Raw genomic sequence first — 21,568 nt, 5'->3', positions numbered from 1 at the left:
TTGTTCAAAACACTATCTCTCACAATCATTACTCAATGTTACTCTTCAAAACATGGCTAATGAAAGAAAAACAATGTAAGTTATAACTCAGCTTAAATTTGAAAAGGCTTGATTTCCAAATTTAGGTTCAGGTTGTTTTGTCACTACTCAGGAAAAGGCATAAAGGTTTTTTGACATTATCAAGGAATACTGTGGACAGCAATTAAAAACTCCAGCTTAAATAATGGGTGGTTCATCCTTTTAAGGGACTATGCATAACTTACATAATATCACATTCCAAAGTGAAGTTGCTAAGGAGGGACACGCTCTCTGCAACTTAACGCCGCCTATGCTGTCACAAGGACAACTCCAGGCACCCCTAAGAGCTAAGCCTGTCTCAATTTCTTACAAGAAAACAAAAACAGACACAAACACTCCCCCAAAGTTGCAAAGTATCAGGACACCCTGGTCTATTAAAATCAAATACAGATGGTACCTCAGTTAAACATTACTTGAGCTGTGCTTACACCTTATGTAGATACACCAGTGAAAAAGAACAGGAATGTGTGAAGGGCAAATGTTTTATTTACAAACTTATTTTCAACTGAATGCTTACTGTAATACAGAATACAAATGCTTTTCCCTCTCAATTGGTATAGTTTGTTTTGCTGCTTACATACACAGGAAAACATCTTTTTAACAAGTTTTATAATTAAAGAGGAGACTGAGATTCAGTAACACTGCCTTGCCCATTAAAAGTGCCAGCAAATGGATGAAAATATTACTGAAATTCATACTTCGTATTAAACCACATTTTTTCACTTGCAGGTTTTTAGGATTGGAAGAAAAAATGATGTGCTTCACTCTTAACAGATACAATTTAATACGTAAACATTTTATACTCATACTTGCATATTTGATAATTTGTTATAAAAATAAAAATCAGAGACGGTAAATGTAGTTTTCACTAATTCCTTCATTAATTTATGCTACCTTTTAAGCTCCATGCTCTATTATTTATAAATCAATGTTTTCTGTGATCTTTTTAACACTTTATTATCACTTTCAGAACATGACTGGCATTATTTTTTTTATGGGAATCTACTTTGCCAAATCCAAATTGGTGGATTTCTCTTCACCATGAATTTTCGATTTAATAAGATTTATCTAATATTTAAGGCTTTGTCATATTCACAGCATGAATATTATGTATGAGTTTTCTGATGTACAATAAGATTTGACTTCTGGGAAAAAGCTTTCCCACATTTGTTACATTGATAGGGCTTTTCTCCTGTATGAGTTATCTGATGTCTAAGGAGATGTGACTTCTTGATGAAGGCTTTGCCACATTCAATACACCCATATGGTTTCTCTCCTGTATGAATTCTTTGATGCGTAACAAGCACAGATGTGTTACCAAAGGCTTTGCCACATACGATACATCGGTAGGGTTTCTCTCCTGTATGAAATCTAGAATGTTTATAAAGGGATGAGCTATACCTGAAGGTTTTCCCACATTCTTTACATTCAAACGAGTTTTCGAGTGTATGAGATTTCACATGTTGGGTAAAGGAAGAGTTCCAAGTGAATGACTTCCCACACTGATGGCATTCATAAGGCTTCTCTCCAGTGTGAAGTCTCTGGTGGACCACCAGTTGTGCTCTGTACATAAATGCTTTCCCACAATCACTGCACACAAAGGCTCCCTCTCCATTATGGATTTTCTGATGAGATGTAAGGTGAGACTTCCTGCTATAGGCTTTCCCACAGTCGTTGCATTCAAAGGGCTTTTTTCTTGTATGATTTTTTTCATGTCTAATGAAATGAAACTTCTTTTTGAAGGTTTTCCCACATTGAGTGCATTCATAAGAGTTTTCTCCAGTATAGTATGTATTATAATTAAGTAAATCTAAAGTAGACTGCACACTCTTCCCATATGATTTACATTCATATGGTTTTTTTCTTGTAGGATTAAGGCTTGTGCTCATGTTATAACCATGGAGTCTCTCCATAGTCAGAATTTTATTGAAGGTAAACAAAACTGAATTCAAAAAATTGTCTTTGCTTTCTTGGTTCTTCTCTGATTCATCAACAAGTAGCCAATCAGCTTCTAAAAAGGAGTACAATAAGACATGCCTCGTTAATTTTTTCCATCAACAGTTATTGAAAGAAACATGATTTCAAATCTAGTATCTAATTCTGAAATCAATCCTGTATTTGCCTTGCTCTTGAGCTTTAAGAATAAAACTGCTGAAGAGGAAATGGGAGCAGATGAATGACAATAATGAGAACAGATGGCTTATCTTGTGACCTACGGAAAGACAGTTAAATAGGCACAAGTTACAGTGAGTAGGGCACAAAGGAAGTCAAAAGGTTGCTCAACATTGATGCATGGTTATCTCACAGAATGGAGACCTATTGCAGGGATCTACCAATGGATGAGTGACCAGAGGAACAAGAGACTCTGGAGTTAAGGGAAAATATCAGAGGAAAAACCAGATCTGGAGGCAGCAGATCAGAATCAGAGTCCCCACCACCCCGGTCCTAGATTACCCTGGTAGGACAGCTCCCCGTTTCCCTCATTCACATCTCTTTCTCCTCTTAATCACCTGGCACAATGGCAGTTACCTTCAAGAACATTCTTACATCTCCAGTCCTGTAACTCCATCCAAATCACAGGTGAGACATGTCTGCAGAGGGCACCAATCTGCAACAGCTGGGATTCATTCTCCTGTGTCCTTGGAAGCCCAGGCATAGATTCTGTCTGCTTGCTATTGCTTTTATTCTGGTTGGGTTTCTATATATGACAACTATTTGTTGTATTTGTATTTGACAAGTACAGTTTTTACATTTTCTTTCAATCTACCCAACAACCTAGTCCTTAGAAAGCTGAAGTCACTTTATCCTGAAGTTACATTTTTTCATTCCTATCCTCAAGACACTACAAATCTCCAGTCGATCTCTCCACTAAAAAAGGGGGGAGGGTGCCTGACTGGCTCAATCGGAGGAGCACATGGCTCTTGATCTTGGGGTCATGAGTTTGAGCCTCATATTGTGTGTAGAAACTGCTTAAATAAATAAACTTAAAAAAAGAGGGAGAAGGGGTTATATCCCCCCTCCTGAATTTCTCTCCTTGTGGAGTGTTAGTACAACACCCCAGCTTTTAACCTCACGCCTTCTTCTCTGTGGAGCTACTCCAAGCAGTGGGCTATAGCCACCGGTACACATTTTTTTTTTTAATTTTCTTAACATTTATTCATTTTTGAGAGACAGAGAGAGACAGAGTGTGAGCGGGGGAGGGGCAGAGAGAGAGGGAGACAGAATCCGAAGCAGGATCCGGGCTCCGAGCTGTCAGCACAGAGCCGGATGTGGGGCTCGAACTCACCAGCAGAGAGATCATGACCTGAGCTGAAGTCGGACACTCAACCGACTAAGCCACCCAGGCACCCCTTCGGTACACATTTCTTTATGCAGAGTGAAGTTCCTGTCTTCTTTCCTCGCTGCTTCAACTAATGGGAAGCAGCGTCCTGGGTTCCCTCAACTAATAGTAACCAAATGAAATATCCAGGGCAATCAGCGTGGTGAACAAAACTATACATTATAATGAATTCATTCATGGTATCTAAGCACGCATTTTTCTAGTCCTGAACAAATACCTTCTGTTCCAAGAATTCTAGACTCTAAATAATTACAATATTTTGCTCATGTTCCTTTCCCATCTTAACTTGCTCTACCTCATCACCTCTCACCCTATTTAGTACACATATTCTTTAGGGAGGAGCCATTGTTCCATAATCTCAAAAAATGACTCCTCTCATCTTTTGCATACTTTAACTTTAAGCTCCATTTTCTCTGAACTTCCAGGACAGTCCCACTGCTGCCCGAAACCACTCATTCTGACAATTAGCTAGAAAAAAACTGCAATGTTATTGTACATCCAACAAATCTTCCACAATCATAAAATTTTAAAATATCTGATATGGCTGTTTTGCCTCTCAACTACAATTTTCACACCTTGGCAAATGGTAATGGGTTTTTTTGCTTTCTTTGAATCCTCCTCAGGAAACGTAAAAAAAGCCTCACTGAAAGAATAAGAAGCATCCCACAGTGCCTGACTTTACAACAGTAAATTAATGAAATGTTCGTTAAATATCCAGTGTGTGCCCAGCAATGGTATAAAAACAAAAAATGATATAGGACTTTCTCTTCAGGGTATTATCAAGAGAAAAGATGCCTTAAGAGCACACAGGGTTTAAAAAAAAATTTTTTTTTTAACATTTATTTATTGTTGAGAGACAGAGAGAGAGCACAAGCAGGAGAAGGGCAAAAGAGAGAGGGAGACACAGAATCCAAAGCAGGCTCCAGGCTCTGAGCTGTCAGCACCGAGCCCAACACGGGGCTTGAACCCACGAACCGTGAGATCATGACCTGAGCCGAAGTTGGACACGTAACCAGTTGAGCCACCCAGGTGCCCCATGAGCATACAGGGTTTTAAACTGGTGCAGACACCCTGGAAAATAGTATGGAGGTTCCTTAAAAAATTAAAAATAGAACTACCCTACGACCCAGCAGTTACACTACTAAGTATTTAGCCAAGGGATACAGGTGTGCTGTTTCAAAGGCGGCACATACACCCCAATGTTTACAGCAGTGCTATTGACAATAACCAAAGTATGGAAAAGGCCCAAATGTCCATGGACAGATGAATGGATAAAGATGTGGTATATATATACAATGAAGTATTACTCAGCAATCAAAAAGAATGAAATCTTGCCATTTGCAACTATATGGATGGAACTAGAGGGTATTACGCTAAGCGAAATTAGTCAGAGAAAGACAAGTATCATATGACTTCACTCATATGAGGACTTTAAGACACAGAACAGATGAACATAAGGGAAGGGAAGCAAAAATAATATAAAAACAGGGAGGGGTCAAAACATAAGAGACTCTTAAATACAGAGAACAAACTGAGGGCTGCTGGAGGGGTTGTAGGTGGGGGAATGGGCTAAATGGGCAAGGGGCATTAAGGCACACACTTGTTGGGATGAGCACTGGGTGTTATACACAGGGGATGAATCACTGGAATCTGCTCCTGAAATCATTATTGCACTATATGCTAACTAACTTGGATGTAAATTTTAAAAAATAATAAATAAATAAATAAATAAATAAAGTTTAAAAAAATCTAAAAGAATATATGTCAAGTTTTCATGAAAGAGCCATAGTAGAGCTGGGATGGAGCTTCAAAGAAGGTAGAGATTAACATAGGCTGGAGTTATCATGAAAGAGGAGAACACTGAATTCAGACTTAGTAGCATGGTGGTTTTAGAGCACACCAGTATCAGAAGAACTGACACACAGAAGAAAATCGTGTACAAAGTTCACTAAAGAGCCCAACTGCCATGGAATAGGGAAAAGATGGACCGTTCCAGATAAACAGAATGGGATCACATTAAAGAGACCTTAAAAGCCATTTAAGTGTCACTTAACAAAGGTTATAAAGGAATAACTCCTGCTAATTTGCCAGAAGAGTGACTCAGAAAATGAAATGATTTGGATAAATCTTGCAGGAACATCTAATATAAAACAGAAAATAGAACAGAATTGGCAATGTAGAATCATGAATGGCCTAGACACCATAGCAGGAGTTAAAATTCACTTGGTTTGTATTAGAAGTTGGGGTCCCAGGAATGTAAAATACACTTAATTGGTGTCTTAATCGTTTGAAACATACTTCTTTTACGGGCTCTGTGGAAAAAGAAAATTTTATTTTAAATCAGTCTTGGATAACCTAATAATTGAAATCACTGGTAATAAGTCTAACGGTATTTAAGGAAACACTTGTGACACAGAAAAGCTAAGTTGCTTACCGCAGTGATTCAGAGACTGAAAAGCAACAGGCCAGTCATTATCCTTGATTATAATTTAAAGAGAAAGGTGAAAGTTGAAGCATATTAAATATTGGTTACTATGAAAAAACGGAGATTAAAGCCAGGTGGGGAAAATTATGGGAATGGGAAGTTGGAGAGGCACAGATAGCACAAAGAAAATCATGCGAGTTCTTCAGAGGGATGCAGTTTCTGAAGGAGTTACTGTGGGAGAAGTTCTGGAGAGAGACACGAAGGCAAGAAACAAAGGTGGATAAGCAGGAAGTGAGGGTGAGGGCAGATTAGCGAGGAACCAACTCAAATGAAGTTGGAGAATTTCCAAATGACATCAGTATCACCAAGTGAAGCAGACAGATGCACTATAAGGTAGATACCCCAAGCCAGCAGTGAGATGAAAGATGAGCAAGGTGGGGTACAGAGATGGAGCATATGCTATAAGAAAAGGTTTTTGGGGGTTTTTTTTGAAAAGAGGAATAATTAGAGCATAATGTTCCTATAAGTTTTAAAATAAAAATCTCTTTAAAAAATTAAACAAAAAAAATAAAAATAGCCAACATATACTGAACTCTTACTATCTGCCAACTACTTGAATGGGTTTGCATGTATTAACTCACATAATCTTTAAAAGAAACCTGAAGTGAGGATTAATATTATCCCTGTTTTATAAATAACGTTGTGCTACAAAATAATTATGTTAGACAGTGACTGGTGGAGTAAGACTTCAAATCTACATGATCTGACTACAGTATAAGAATTAGATGTATAGGGGCGCCTGGGTGGCTCAGTCAGCTGAGCTTCTGACTTTGGCTCAGGTCATGATCTCACAGCTCATGAGTTCGAGCCCCGTGTTGGGCTCTATGCTGACAGCTCAGAGGCTGGAGCCTGCTTCGGATTCTGTGTCTCCCTCTCTCTCTGCCCCTTCCCCGCTCATGCTCTGCCTCTCTCTGCCTCTCAAAAATGAATAAACGTGGGGCACCTGGGTGGCTCGGTCGGTTAAGCGTCCGACTTCGGCGCAGGTCATGATCTCGCGGTCCATGCGGTCAAGCCCTGTGTCAGGCTCTGTGCTGACAGCTCAGAGCCTGGAGCCTGTTTTGGATTCTGTGTCTCCCTCTCTCTGACCCTCCCCCATTCATGCTCTGTCTCTCTCTGTCTCAAAAATAAATAAACGTTAAAAAAAATTAAAAAAAAAAATGAATAAACGTTACAAAAAACCAAAAAACTAAAAAAAAAAAAAAAGAATTAGATGTATAAAAAAAGATCTGGGATCATTTTTTAGTTTTGTTTTGTTTTACAAAGTAGGCTCCATGCCCAGTGTGGAGCCCAATGCGAGGCTTGAACTCACGACCCTGAGATCAAGACCTGACCTGAGATCAAGAATCGGTTGGTTAACTGACTATGCCACCCAGGCACCCCAATCTATGATCATGATGAGGAAAAAAGAAGAATGAGGACTTGGGGAATTAAGAGAACAAAGCAAGGACCTACATAAAACAGGAAGCATAGGGAGCCTGGGCAGAGAGGAAAGGGACATCCCTCCATACAAGAGCTGAGCAAAGACAAAAAACAGCTGGGCAGAGTGAGTGAAGGTGTCATGTGCGGATCTGACAATGAATGGTAGGTCAAGCATACCCAGTCACTTACAAAGATGTGTGGCTTTTAAGAGGTGCTTCAAAGGTACCTATCCCTCACTGACCAACTGGAATCTCAATTCCAAAGACTCCCATCTGCCTAGCTTTCTCTCACTCACCTGGATAGCGCCAACATGGGTTCTCCCCCTCCACCATCCATGACTCCTGTCCTTGCTCCTCCTTGAAGATCACTTTTGTTTTGGTAACTGGACCCCCTGTTCGTGGGAAACAACACAGAACTGGAGACAAAGTGCTAGACACAAACAACTACCTCACAATTCAGGTCTGCCTCCTTGAATCTTAGAGCCTGGAAAGGATGACAGACTTTAGAACAAAAAAGACCTTTCTCTGCCATTTGGAAGGTGGAAGCATAAACACACATTCTCTGTTTATGCTTCATCTCAAAGGGGATCAAGAGTCTGTGACCACTGACATTCAGGGCCAAACTCTGTAATGCTTTAGAATGTCCACAAGTCCCACAGGAAGGGCACTATGAGTACATGCTCAGTTACAGTGAAGAGTTAGTCACCACCCACTGTCCTTACCCACTGCGGTGAGGTTTCTAAAGTTCTCCAGCATCACATCCCAATACAAGGTTCTCTGATCACAGTCCAGCAGCTGCCACTCTTCTGGGGTAAAGTCCACGGCCACATCCTGGAATGTCACCGATCCCTGTAACGGAACATTGATCTTCAAACTAAAGTGTGCATTATCTTTTGGTGGGAATGCAAACTGGTGCAGCTGCTCTGGAAAACAGTGTGGAGGTTCCTCAAAAAATTAAAAATAGAACTACCTTATGACCCAGCAATAGCACCATTAGGAATTTACCCAAGGGATACAGGAGTGCTGATACATAGGGGCACATGTAACCCAATGTTTATAGCAGCACTTTCAACAGTAGCCAAATTATGGAAAGAGCCTAAGTGTCCATCAACTGATGAATGGATAAAGAAGCTATGGTTTATATATACAATGGAATACTACTTGGCAATGAGAAAGAACGAAATCATGCCATTTGCAGCAATGGGGACGGAACTGGAAGGTATTAAGCTAAGTAAAATAAGTCAGTCAGAAAAGGAAGATATCATGTTTTCACTCATATGTAGATCTTGAGAAACTTAACAGAAGACCATGAGGGAAGGGAAGGGGAAAAACTAGTTACAAACCGAGAGGGAGGAAGGCAAACCACAAGAGACTCTTATATACAAAGAACAAACTGAGGGTGGATGGGGGCATTGGGAAGAGGGGAAAATGGGTGATGGGCATTGAGGAGGGCACTTGTTGGGATGAGAACTGGGTGTTGTATGTAAGCCAATTTGACAATAAGTTATGTTAAAAAAAAATAAAACAAAGGGTACATTATTTGGGAACTTGCAGGAGAATCATGGCAGCCTCTTATGATCATATATTCATTGTTAAGTTTTCATAAAGTTATATATGATAACTACTGTATGCTTGACCCAGAAATATACTTTGTGATAGAAACAAAAATCACATTAAAAATATTCACTAGTGTCGGGACAATTAAATCGAGTAAAGATTAGTCTCTTTAATAAGTGGTGTTGGGACCAGATATCCACATGCAAAAGAATGAAGCTGGACCGCCTTAAACGCACATGAACACCTCACATCATATATAAAAATGAACTAAAAATGGGGGCGCCCGGGTGGCTCAGTCGTTAAGTGTCTGACTTCGGCTCAGGTCATGATCTCACAGTCTGTGAGTTCGAGCCCCGCGTCGGGCTCTGTGCTGACAGCTCAGAGCCTGGAGCCTGCTTCGGATTCTGTGTCTCCCTCTTTCTCTGCCCCTCCCCAGCTCACGTTCCGTCCCTCTGTCAAAAATAAATAAACATTTAAAAAAAATTTTTTTAAATGAACTAAAAATGGATCAAAGATGTAAATGTAAGAACTAAAATTATAAAATTCTTAGAAGAAAACATTGGAGTAAATCTTCATGAGCTTGGATTACGCCATGGTTTCTTAGATATGAAAGGAAAAGTGTAAGTGACAAAAGAAAAAAATAGATAAAATGGAAATCATTAAAATTTAAAATATGTGCTTCAAAGGACACCATCAAGAAAGTGAAAAGGCAACCCACAGAATGGGATGAAATACATGTAAATCATATATTTTGGTAAGAAATTTGTGCCTAGGATATAAAAAGAACTCTTATAATACAACAGTAAAAAGACAACCCAATTTAAAAATGGACAAAGGATTTGAACAGATTTTCTCCAAAGACATAGACACTCATATGAGCATGAAGCACATGAAAAGATGCTCAACATCATTAGTAAATAGAAATCAAAGCCACAATGAGATATTGCCTCACACCCACAAGGGTTGTTAAAATCAAAGACAGACAATGACAAGTGGTGACAAGGATGTAGAGAAACTGGAACTGTCATACACTGCTGGTGGGGTTGTAAAATGGTGCAACAACTATGGAAAATAGTTTTACAGTTCCTCAAAATGTTAAACATTGAATTAACCATATTACCCAGCAATCCCTCCTAAATATATACCTAAGAGAACTAAAAATATAAAACCTGTAGACAAATGTTCATAGAGAAGTATTCATTAATAGCCAAAAGTGAAAACAATATGGGTATCCATCATCTGATGAATAGATGGAATAACAATATGAGGTATATCCATATAATGCAATATTATTTGACATACGTGTAACATTGATGACCCTTGAAAATACTGTTACTAGGTGAAAGAAGCTAGTCAAAAAAGATCACATATTATATTGTCTTAGTTACATAAAGTGTTCAGAAAAGGAAAATCCATAGAAACAGAAAATAAATTAGAGCTAGGGGATAGGACAAATAGGGAATGACTGCCAATATGGGGTTTCTTTTGAGGGTAATGAAAATATTCTAAAATTAGATTGTAGAGATGGTTTTACAATTCATGGACAGACTAAAAACCACTGAGTTGTATATATCTTAAATGGGTCAATCTGTAATATGTGATTATGTCTCAATAAAATTATTTAAAATATTGCTTATATGTTCTTCATTCATTCATTCATTCATTCATTCAGACAATGTCTAATGAGGACCTACCAGACACTGTATTAGTGATACAAAAAAGAATAAAAATGTTACTGGTCTCAGAGATCTTACAATCTATTACATACTACAAAGTAAATATACATAAGTTAGAAGGGCTATAAGGTTAACATGTCAGACTCACATGACCATAATAAAATAGAATATAAGACCTTTTTTTACATAATATATCCTCTCAACCGTAATGTTAAAATCATGTTTAACTAACTTAAGCTGAAATTAAAAAGGCATGTGGCTACATGTCTACCACAAAGACATAGTTAAAACCATATAGAACAGGGGTCAGCAAACTACAACCCATACCCCGGCCTGATGTTTCTGTAAATAAAGTGTTACTGGAATATTTATACCCACTCATTTGCTTCAGATGCAAAGTTAAAATTGAGTAGTTACCACAGAGGCTGTATGGCCTTCAAGCCTAAAATATTTACCATCTGGCCCTTTAAAAAGTTAGAAGACTAGGTAGGATTTATCCCATGAATGCACAGATAGTTCAATATTGAGAAATATATTAGAAATTCTCTGAATTCCTATATTAAAGATAAAACATTATTTTACCAACAGGTATTTTATTTACTTATCAATCTATTTTTTTTATTTTTTAAATGTTTTATTTATTTTTGAGAGAGTGCAAGCAGGGGCGGGGCAGAGGATCTGACAGCAGTGAGCCTGATGTGGGGCTTGAACTCAGGAACCATGAGATCATGACCTGAGCCGAAGTTGGACACTCAACTGAATGAGCTATCCAGGTGCCCCAACCAACACATATTTTTAAAAAACATATAAGAAAAAAGGTTTCCCCTTGATGAAAACAATGTTCACAAGCTAAAAATCTTTAACTTGATTAAAAACAAGAAAACAAAACAAAACTATTTACCAAAATACAAGAGGAAACAATAAAACACTGGAAACATTCCCATTAAAATTGGAACAAAAAGATACTGGCTAGCAATTTATAGTTCCTGGGGCACCTGGGTGGCTCAGTCAGTTGAGCATCCAACTTGATTTCAGTTCAGGTCATGATCTCACAGTTTGTGAGATTGAGTCCCAGGTTGGGCTCTGTGATGGAGGCACTGAGCCCGCCTGGGATTCTCTCTCTTCCTCTCTCTCTCTGGCCCTCCCCTGCTCACACATGTACACTCTCTCAAAACAAATAAACATTTTTAAAAAATTATAGTTCCCAAAAATCCCTGTCCATTGCAATAAGACAAGAAAAAACATGAAGACATACATATTGAGCAGTAAGGAACAAACTCCATTTGAAGAGTGTATGATTGTCTACCTAGAAAACCTAATAATCAACTAAAAAAATCTTGAACTTAATAAGAGTTCTGCAACATTAAAAAAAATTTTTTTTTTTTAATTTTTAAAGAAGAAACAGGGGGAGCCTGGGTGGCTCAGTTGGTTGAGTGTGTGACTTTCGGCTCAGGTCATGATCTTGCAGTTTGTGAGTTCGAGCCCCGCATCAGGCTCTATGCGGACAGCTCAGAGCCTGGACCCTGCTTCGGATTCTGTGTCTCCCTCTCTCTCTGCCCCTCCCTTGCTTGCACTCTGTCTCTCAAAAGTAAATCAACATTTAAAAAAATTTTTTTTGAATTAAAAAAAATTAGTTCTGTAAGTTGACATAAAGTCAAATAGATAAATGCATACTTTCCTATACACCAAAATAACCAATTAGAAAATACAATGAAAAAAGATCCATCCTATTCTCAACAGCAACTTAAACCATACGTAAGAATAAATATTACAAGAAATTCTTATATGAGAAATGTATAAGAATTATAATAACAAACCTATAAAAATGTAAAGAAGGACCTATATGAAACATTAGAGAATACATTATTGAAAACTAATGAATTTTCTACAAATTAATGGAAACATATATTGCAATCACAATAAAAATACCTAAAATGCTCCTTTATAGACCCTGACAAGCTAATTCTAAAGTCCACATGGAACAGGGCCCATGGGTGGCTCAGTTGGTTGAGCATCTGACTTTGGCTCAAGTCATGATCTTCCGGTTCTTGAATTCAAGCCCTGAATCGGGCACGCTGCTGTCAGCACAGAGCCTGCTTTGGATCTTCTGCCCTCCTCTCTCTCTGCCCCTCCCCTGCTCACTCTCTCTCTCTTTCAAAAATAAATAACATTTTAAAAAATAATAAAATAAAATAAAATTCACATAGAAGAGAAAATGCTCAAGAATACTAGCAGACTCTGGAAAAGATATAAGATTTACTTATGGTTCCAGAAGAATATTTAAAAAGATATGTACCTGAACTTACAAACGGAGTTCGCATAGTGCTGCTTATTGGCACTAAGCTCTTTGCTTACTCTAGGAAACATTTTAAGAAATACAGCATGCTATATAATATAAAATGTGATGTTATATTTATCACAGGGTTGTTGCTGTGAATGTTATTTCTCTTTTTTTTTAACTTTTTTTCCCCAAGTTTATTTATTTGAGAGAGAGAGAACAAACACGAACAGGAGAGGGGCAGATTAAGGGAGAGACAGAATCCCAAGCAGGCTCCACCTACAGTGGAGTGTCAGCAGTGCAGAGCCCAACACAAGGCTCGAACCCACGAACCACAACATCACAACCTGAGCTGAAATCAAGAGTCAGAGCTTAACCAACTGAGCCACCTAGGCACCCCTGTGAATATTATTTCTAACATTATCTCCATGAAAACCCATTATAAGATATTTTCTTCAGAGAACTGCATCAGGAAAATCTTTACTTCTCCAAGGGATTGTTTTCCTTTATCTTTGTGGACAATACCAATACGTTAACTGATTGACTATCCATTTTCTGTGATTGCTATAAAGACTGGGTACACATATGCAGCTCAAATTTATTCCAACTATGTACAGACCCTGTGACGTGGATATCAACTGATCAATTTTCTAAATTTTCTTTTGGACCTGATCTATTCAATCTATGTTTTCCCTATACATGTCTATACATGTCCTTTTTATATAGATTTTTGAGAGTTTTAAATTTTTTTTTTTTCAACGTTTATTTATTTTTGGGACAGAGAGAGACAGAGCATGAACGGGGGAGGGGCAGAGAGAGAGGGAAACACAGAATCGGAAACCGGCTCCAGGCTCTGAGCCATCAGCCCAGAGCCCGACGCGGGGCTCGAACTCACGGACCGCGAGATCGTGACCTGGCTGAAGTCGGACGCTTAACCGACTGCGCCACCCAGGCGCCCCTGATTTTTGAGAGTTTTAAATGACTCAATAAATGGATACCTACCTGGAAGTTGATCATTTTCTGGAGCTCTTACACACGGATCTATGAAAGTAGAAATAGGAAAAAGAATAGAAAGACATGAAAAACCAAAACGCAATGTAGAAAAGAAAAGAAGCACTATTAGAAAAGAACTCTTGGGGTGCTTGGGTGGCTCAGTTAGCCCAGCGTCTGAATCTTAGTTTCGGCTCAGGTCATGATCGCAGGGTTGTGAGATTGAGCCCCACATCAGGCTCTGTGCTGAGCATGGAACCTGCTTAAGATATTCTCTCTCTCTCTCTCTCTCCCCCCCATCCCTCTCCCTGCACCCCCCCCCCTGTTTTCTCTCCCTAACGAAAAAAAAAAAAAAAAAAAGTTAGAAAAGAAAGACTCACATTGCAGCTTCAGTAAATGTCACCTAGTGAGAGAATGACGATTCTAGGAGATGTCAGGAAAGTCCATATTTTATAAGTGCTGAACTCTACTGGTGGATCTGTTATGAATCTATGAAATTTAGGTAAGTATGTTGTACATTTTTGTCCTACTGATCTAATGGCAAGTTGTTAATCTTAGAACTAGTGACATTTTTTTCTTCCCAAAATTTTATCCTAAGAAAAAAAATAATAAATAAGTCTAAAAACTAAAACCCTGGTTTCTGAAACTCAGTATATCTCTGGAAGTCAGTCCTTCCTGTGACTCTCTGGTCTCTGCTCTGAAGCTGGGATAAGAGAGCTCAAATTAGGTTGGGTTTTCTTGAAAAGGCTGGATTGAGGGATCCAGGAATTTTTTTTTTTTTTTTTTTTTTTTTTTTTTTTTTTAAGACAGAGCCTTCAGTTTAAATTCTAAATCTGTCTCTCTCTCTTTCTTTGGAAATTCACCATCTTCTATGAGCCAGTATAGTTTTTTAAGAATTTAAACCAGCAAAGTTGGGGCCATAGAAAGGCTAAAATATGCAAGAGGGACTCACAGCTTTATATACACAGTCTTCACTGGAAGATCTGCAAGTTCACCAAAGACTATTAACAACAACAAAAAAAGACTACAAATCAAAATTTATTCTGCATTCATTGCTCAAATATTTCAAAAGGAGAATAAATACAACTCTTTTTTTTTTTTTTTGCAGGGTCCTAACTACACTTGTGGCGATCATAGCACAAGGTAAAACTTGTCAAATCACCAAGTTGTAAAGCAGAAACTAATGTAAGATTGCGTGTCAACTATACTCAAAAACAAACAAACAAAACGCCAGAATAAAATTCGGTGAAAACTCGTCTGGTTCGACTCTCAGCTCTTCCACTTATTGTCAGTATAAGCAAGTAACTTAACCTCTCTCTCAGCTTCAGTTAATTCATATGCAAAATGGAGAGAACACTTACTTCAGATAATTGTGAGAATATACTGAGAACATGGCAAGTTTCTCTAGAAATACTTCCTAGATCCCTTGGAATGGTTTAATATTGCCTTTTGCGGGCTCTGGTAGGGCCAGCGATGTTCTTGTAACCAGGAAAGGTAAAGCCTGAAGCACATATTCCTACACTGTGATCTCTACCTACAAGGGCAGGAATACAAACTGAGCCTGCCCCATCCCTACTCGGGATCCGGGAACCCACTTGAGTGGCAGTCAGCCCCTTCTCTTGCTTTCTCTGAACTCCAGAATTGGACAGGACCCACACATCCAAACACTAAATCGCTGCACGTGGGGGTTGTGAAGTTTTACCTTCCTTTGGGTACGCCAATAAACTGGTGCCTATCTTTCTCCCCGCCCTTCCCTTACGTCCCCAAGCTCCGCAGAGTCATACCTACCAGTCTTTCACCACCACACTCCCATCTTTGGTTCTAAAAGATCAGATTACAGAGATCTCCCGCAGGTTCTCAGGGAGAAAACCCCGATCCCCCTTCACGCGGCGCAGGTTGGAAGATTACTGAACACCGGCTACCGCCCCACTGCGCGTGTGCGGAAGTAACTGCCGCCCAGGTTCCCAGGTCCCCCCGCGGTGCAGGCTCTTCTTAGGGGACTACATTTCCCATAGGCCTGTGGAGCTCGTTTCCGGAAGGCTTCCGAGGCCTCTGCCTCTTTGTAGGGAGAGTCCTGGGTTGGTATCTCTGGGGCTTCCATGAGAGCCAAGCTCATTTATAAGAGGGAAGTGTATATATCATTTTCGTTTAAAAATACAAGACACCAGAATTTTTAAATACTAGAAAATCTAAATCAGCACTATAAGATAATAATCTACCCTTAGTTCAGTTTCTTTTAGCAACGCACTAGCTTAGGTCCCAAAAAGGAGGTGAAGCGGAGGACCCAACAAAGAAGACTGAGAAGGGATAAGGTGTGAGACGTAAAAGTAGAAGAGTTTGATTCTGCAAAATCAAGGGAAGAAAATGTTTCAAGAAGTGGGGAATAATCCAGCAGTATTAAATGCTGCTAATTAGTCAAGTAGGATGATCACTAAGAATTGACCATTGGATTTAGCATTGTGGAGGCTGTTGAAATATCCCATTTTGGCGTAGTGGTAGAATTTCAATAAAATCTGATTAAGAATTTGATAGGAGTGGAATGAGTGGAATTTGATAAGAGTGGGAAGAGAGGAAGTGTGAAAAGCAAGTACAGGCAGTACCTTTAAGAAGTTTGGCTTTTTTAGGATGAGTAGAAAAAGAAAGCTGTCGTTGCATATAGATTTGGGGTCCAGAATTTTTTTTTAAGATGGAAGAAATTATAGTATGTATGCTAATTAAAATTATACAGTAGAGGGAGAATACAGGAGAAATGGGATAGTTGCAGGAAGAAAAGTCCTTCTGGAGAAAAGGGATGGGATTCAGTACACTGTGGAAGGATCAGTTGTGAGTGTGGACCATTCATCCATTGAAATAAAAAGGGAGACAGAATTTACAGGTACAGGTGAGATACAGATTTAGTGGTGGGAGAATGAGCCTATCTTCTGAATGCTTGTATTTTCTTAGTTAAATAGGAAGCTGAAAGTGAAGGAAGGGAGAAGGTATTGGAGATTTGAGGAGAGAAAAGTAATACTGTATGACATTGATTCTAATCTACACTTTTTTCATATTTGAACATCTGCAAAACTGGTATTTTACAAATGATGGCATGCTATAGTTTAACTGGCAGCATGTTTTTTCTCTTTGAAAGTATGTGAAATAATTATGTATCTTATAATCAATGGCATCTGAGATTCTAATGTTATTTAGGAATGTGGAAGAGTGGGGGCACCTGGGCGGCTCATCGGTTGGCGTCTGACTTTGGCTCAGGTCATGATCTCATGGTTCATGGGTTTGAGTCCCCTGTTGGGCTCTGTGCTGACAGCTCGGAGCTTGGAGCCTGCTTCTGTGTCTCCCTCTCTCCGCCCCTCCTGTCCCCCACTTGTGAGCCCTCTCTCTCTCAAAAATAAACGTTAAAGGGGGAAAAAAAAAGAATGTGGAAGAGTGAATGGATTAAGGAAATACAGTACTATTGCTTGGTAGCATTAAGAGCCCACTTGATATTAGTAGCCACTGTATTCATTGGCATTTTCAATGTCATAAAAATGTTTTTTTATATCTTAAAAAAAAAAATCCTTTCTTGGAGTGCCTGGCTGGCTCAGTCGGTTAAGTGTCCAACTTCGGCTCAGGTCATGATCTCGCGGTCCGTGAGTTCAAGCCCCGTGTGGGGCTCTGTGCTGACTGCTCAGAGCCTGGAGCCTGTTTCGGATTCTGTCTCTCTCTCTCTCTCTGACCCTCCCCCATTCATGCTTTGTCTCTCTCTGTCTCAAAAATAAATAAACGTTAAAAAAATTAAAACAAAAAAACAAAAAAAAATCCTTTCTTAACCTATAGCCCATTTGAACAACTGCACCATTTCCTAACTTTCCTTCATAGAAAAATCTTTCTAAAGAGCTGTCTCTTGTTGCTGTCTACATCTTCACAACTCCAATTCTCTCTGCAGTCCACTCTAATAGCTTCTTGACTCTACTCTCCTAAAACTGATCTTGTCAAGTTACCAATTAAATTCCAATTCTGTCCTCATTATATTTGACCTCAACAGCATTCAACACAATTAAAATACTTCCTTATCTTGGTTTCGAGGACATCTCATAAAAGCTAGTTTCTCCCACTTCACTCAGACTACTTCTGTATTTCCTTTACTAAAACTCTGTTCCTCTGTTCCTCCTCCAAATGTTGGAATACTCAAGGGTTTGACCTTCAGCCTTTGCTTTCTGAAATTGTCCTCTAAATGATCTCATTCAGTCCCATGGCTTGAAATACCATTTATGTGATGATGAGTGATGACTGAAAATCTGTATTTCCATCTTTCATTTCTCCCCTGAACAGCAGACCCCTAATTCCTTATGCCTACCTGAAATCTCCCCTTAAAAATCTAAACGTCACCTCCAACTTCACACTTCCAAGCCAATTAATCCCTGCCTTCTCCCACCCCCAATCTAGCACTTCTAGTTCAATAAATGCACCATCACCATCTCATTACTCAAGCAAAAATTTAGGAGCCATCCTTGATTTCTCTTATTCCTTTTCTTTTTCTCATAGTATATATGTTTATGAAAGCACATATTTTTGTTTGGCAATACTGTGATTTATAATAAGAAATATATATTTGATCTTCATCCCTGTTTTTGGTTCAGAGCTCCTAAAAGTCTTGGAATTTCCTAAGTGATGATAGCAATAACGGTGTCTTTTGTTATATTACTGAAGTGATTTTGTACTGTACCTAAGCATGGGGGCTGGCTGCCAGGAGAACCAATCATATGGTTGGAGATTAGAGAGTTGAAACTTTCAGTCCCAACTTCCTGACTTCTGGGGAGGGGAAGAGAGGCTGGAGGTTGAATCAATTGCCAGTCGCCAATAACTTAATCAATTGTGCCTATGTAATGAAGCCTCCATAAAAACTCAAAGGACAGGGCTCACAGACTTTGTGGGTTGGTGAACACATGTAGGTACAGAGAGAGTGTTGGCCCAGAAAGGGCATGGAAACTCTTTTCCCTTTCCCCATACCTTGCCCTATGCATCTCTTCCATATGGCTGTCCCTGAGTTATATATCCTTTTATAATAAACTGGTAATCTAGAAAATAAAAATGTTTCTCCAAGCTTTGTGAGCTGCCTAGCAAATTAGTCAAACCTAAGGAAGGGGTTGTTGGAACCTCCATTCTATAGCTAGCAAGTCAAAAGCACAGATGACAATCTGGACTCGTGATGGGCATCTGAAGTGGGGGGAAAAGGGTAAGCTTGTAGGACTGAACCCTCAACCTGTGGGATCTAACACTGTCATCAAGTAGTATCAGAGGATTGTTTGGTGGTGGGGGAAAGCCCACACATTGGAATTTGTGTGAGTAGAACCCGGCACATAATAGGTGCTAAATAAATATTTGCAATACTGAATATACAATTGTCCATAGTTTTATCTCCATTAAATGTGTCATAGAACTTGTTTCCCATATCTATGAGTCTATTTCTGTTGTTCTATTTGTTCATTTGTTTTGTTTTCCTGATTCCATATATAGGTGAAGTTATATGATATTTGTCTTTATCTGATTGATTTCACTTAGCACAATACTGTCTAGGTCCATTCATGTTGTCACAAATGGTAAGATTTCATTCTTCTACGGCTGAATAATATTCCCTATTCCTGTGTGTGTGTGTGTGTGTGTGTGTGTGTGTGTGTGTGTATGTGTGTGTACACACATCACATTTTCTTTACCCATTCATCTATTGATGGGCACTCAGGTTACTTCCATATCTTGACTATCATAAATAATGCTGCAGTGAATATGGTGGTGCATATATCTCTTCAAATTGATGTTTGTGTTTTGGTTTTTTTGTTTTGGATAAATACCTGGATGTGGTATTGCTAGATCACCTGGCAGTTCTATTCTTAATTTTTTGAGGAATTTCCATATTTTTTTCCATTGTGGTTGCACCACTTTACATTCCCACCAATGGTGTATAAGGAAGGGTTCCCTTTTCTCCACATCCTTGCCAACACTTGTTCGTTCGTTCTTTCTTTTCTTTCTTTTCTTTCTTTCTTTCTTTCTTTCTTTCTTTCTTTCTTTCTTTCTTTCTTTCTTTTTTTCTTTTTTTGATAATAGCCAATCTGACAGGTGTAAGGTGATCTCATTGTGGTTTTGATTTGCATTTTCCCTGTTGATAGCTGACGTTGAGCATCTATTCGTGCACCTGTTTGCCTCATGAGTGTATAAGTGTTCCTTCATCTTCAATGTTTTGGAATAACTTGAAAAGAAGAAGTACTAACTCATCATTAAATGTTTGGCAGATTTCACCTATGAAGCTGTCTGGTCCTAGACTTTTTGTTTTTGGAGTTTTTAAAAATATTGATTTAATTTCATCACTTGTATTGGTCTATTCAGATTTTTTAAATGTTTTTTATTTTGAGAGAGAGAGAGAGAGAGAGAGAGAGAGAGAGAGAGAGCAAGCTAAGCAAGGGAAGGGAGAGAGAGGGGGGAGAGAGAATCCCAACCAGGCTCTGTGCCATCAGTGCAGATTGAGCAGGGGCTCAACTCATGAAGTATGAGATCATGACCTGAGCCAAAATCAAGAATCAGACAGGTAACCAACTGAGCCAACCAGGCACCCTGGTCTATCGAATTTTCTATTTCTTTGTAAATCAGTTTCGGAAAGTTATATGTTCCTAGGAATCTATCCATTTCTTCTAGGTTTTCCAATTTGTTGGCATATAATTGTTCTTTGTGGTTTCTTATGATCCTTTGTATTTCTGTAGTGTCAGTTGTAACTTCTCCTTTTTCATTCCTGGTTTTATTTAGGCCCCCTCTCTGTCTTGATGAATGGGCCTAGAGTTTATCAATTATGTTTATCTTTTCAAAGAACTGATTTTTCATTTCATTGATCTTTGCTATGGTTATTTATTATTTTAAAAGTTTATTTGAGAGGGAGGGAGAGAGAGAGTTCAAGTGGGGAAGGAGCAGAGACAGAGAGAGAGAGACAGACAGACAGAGAGAGAATTGCAAGCAGGCTCTGCATTGTCAGTGCAGAGCCTAAAGCAGGGCTCAATCTCACAAACCGTGAGATCATGACCTGACCTGAGGTCAAGAGTCAGATGCTTAACCAACTGAGTCAACCAGGCACCCCTTTGCTATTGTTTTTAAAATCTCTATTTCACCTATTTCTGCTCTTATCTCCTTTGTTCTACTAACTTTGGGCTTTGCTTACTCTTCTGTTTCTAGTTCCTTTAGGTATAAAGGTATTTATTTTGGATTTTTCTTGTTTCTTGAGGTAGGTAGGCCTATATCAATATAAACTTCCCTCTTAAGACTGCTTTTGCTGCATCCCATAGATTTTGGAATGTTGTATGCCCATTTTCGTTTGCCTCAACGTGATTTTAACTTCATCTTTGATTTATTCATTGCCCCATTAGCTGTTTAGCAGCAGGTGTTTAGTCTCCATGTGTTTGTGTTTTTTTCCAGTTTTATTCTTGTAATTGATTTCTAATTTCATACCACAGTAGTTGCAAAAGATGCTTGATAGGATTTCAATCTTCTTGAATTTAGAGACTCATCTTGTGGCCTAACCTGTGATGTATCCTACGGGATGTCCCATGTGCTCTTAAATGAAAGTAATACAATAGTATGGGGCTTTAATACCCCACTTACCTCAATGGATAGATCATCTAGACAGAAAGTCAATAAGGATACATTGGCCTTATGACACCTATCAGATGGATTTAATAGGTGTCATAAGGCCAATGTATCCTTATTGACTTTCTGTCTAGATGATCTATCCAT

The 21,568-nt window shown here is 38.9% G+C and overlaps 1 protein-coding gene across 2 annotated transcripts in view; it reads right to left on the bottom strand.

The window, feature by feature from the left end:
* Nucleotides 1-542: 542 nt before the first annotated feature.
* The window catches only part of ZNF684 (zinc finger protein 684), a 29,514-nt gene continuing 8,488 nt past the window's right edge, over nucleotides 543-21,568 (bottom strand). Inside the window, exons 1-5 of one of the 2 annotated variants that reach the window (XM_040469797.1) lie at nucleotides 15,611-15,774; nucleotides 13,835-13,873; nucleotides 8,044-8,170; nucleotides 7,618-7,713; nucleotides 543-2,089 (exon numbers count right to left, since the gene is read on the bottom strand). In XM_040469797.1, the coding sequence (XP_040325731.1) occupies nucleotides 1,185-2,089; nucleotides 7,618-7,713; nucleotides 8,044-8,170; nucleotides 13,835-13,849 (1,143 nt within the window). In that variant the 5' untranslated portion in view covers nucleotides 13,850-13,873; nucleotides 15,611-15,774 and the 3' untranslated portion in view covers nucleotides 543-1,184. Of the gene's footprint in view, nucleotides 2,090-7,617; nucleotides 7,714-8,043; nucleotides 8,171-13,834; nucleotides 13,874-15,610; nucleotides 15,775-21,568 lie in introns of those variants that run through there. The other variant, XM_040469796.1, reaches the window with a different exon arrangement.

The sequence above is a fragment of the Herpailurus yagouaroundi genome, unplaced genomic scaffold, assembly GCF_014898765.1.
Source record: "Herpailurus yagouaroundi ecotype Mexico unplaced genomic scaffold, PumYag 77, whole genome shotgun sequence".
Taxonomy (NCBI): domain Eukaryota; kingdom Metazoa; phylum Chordata; class Mammalia; order Carnivora; family Felidae; genus Herpailurus; species Herpailurus yagouaroundi.
This window is presented reverse-complemented; position numbering and strand designations above follow the sequence as displayed.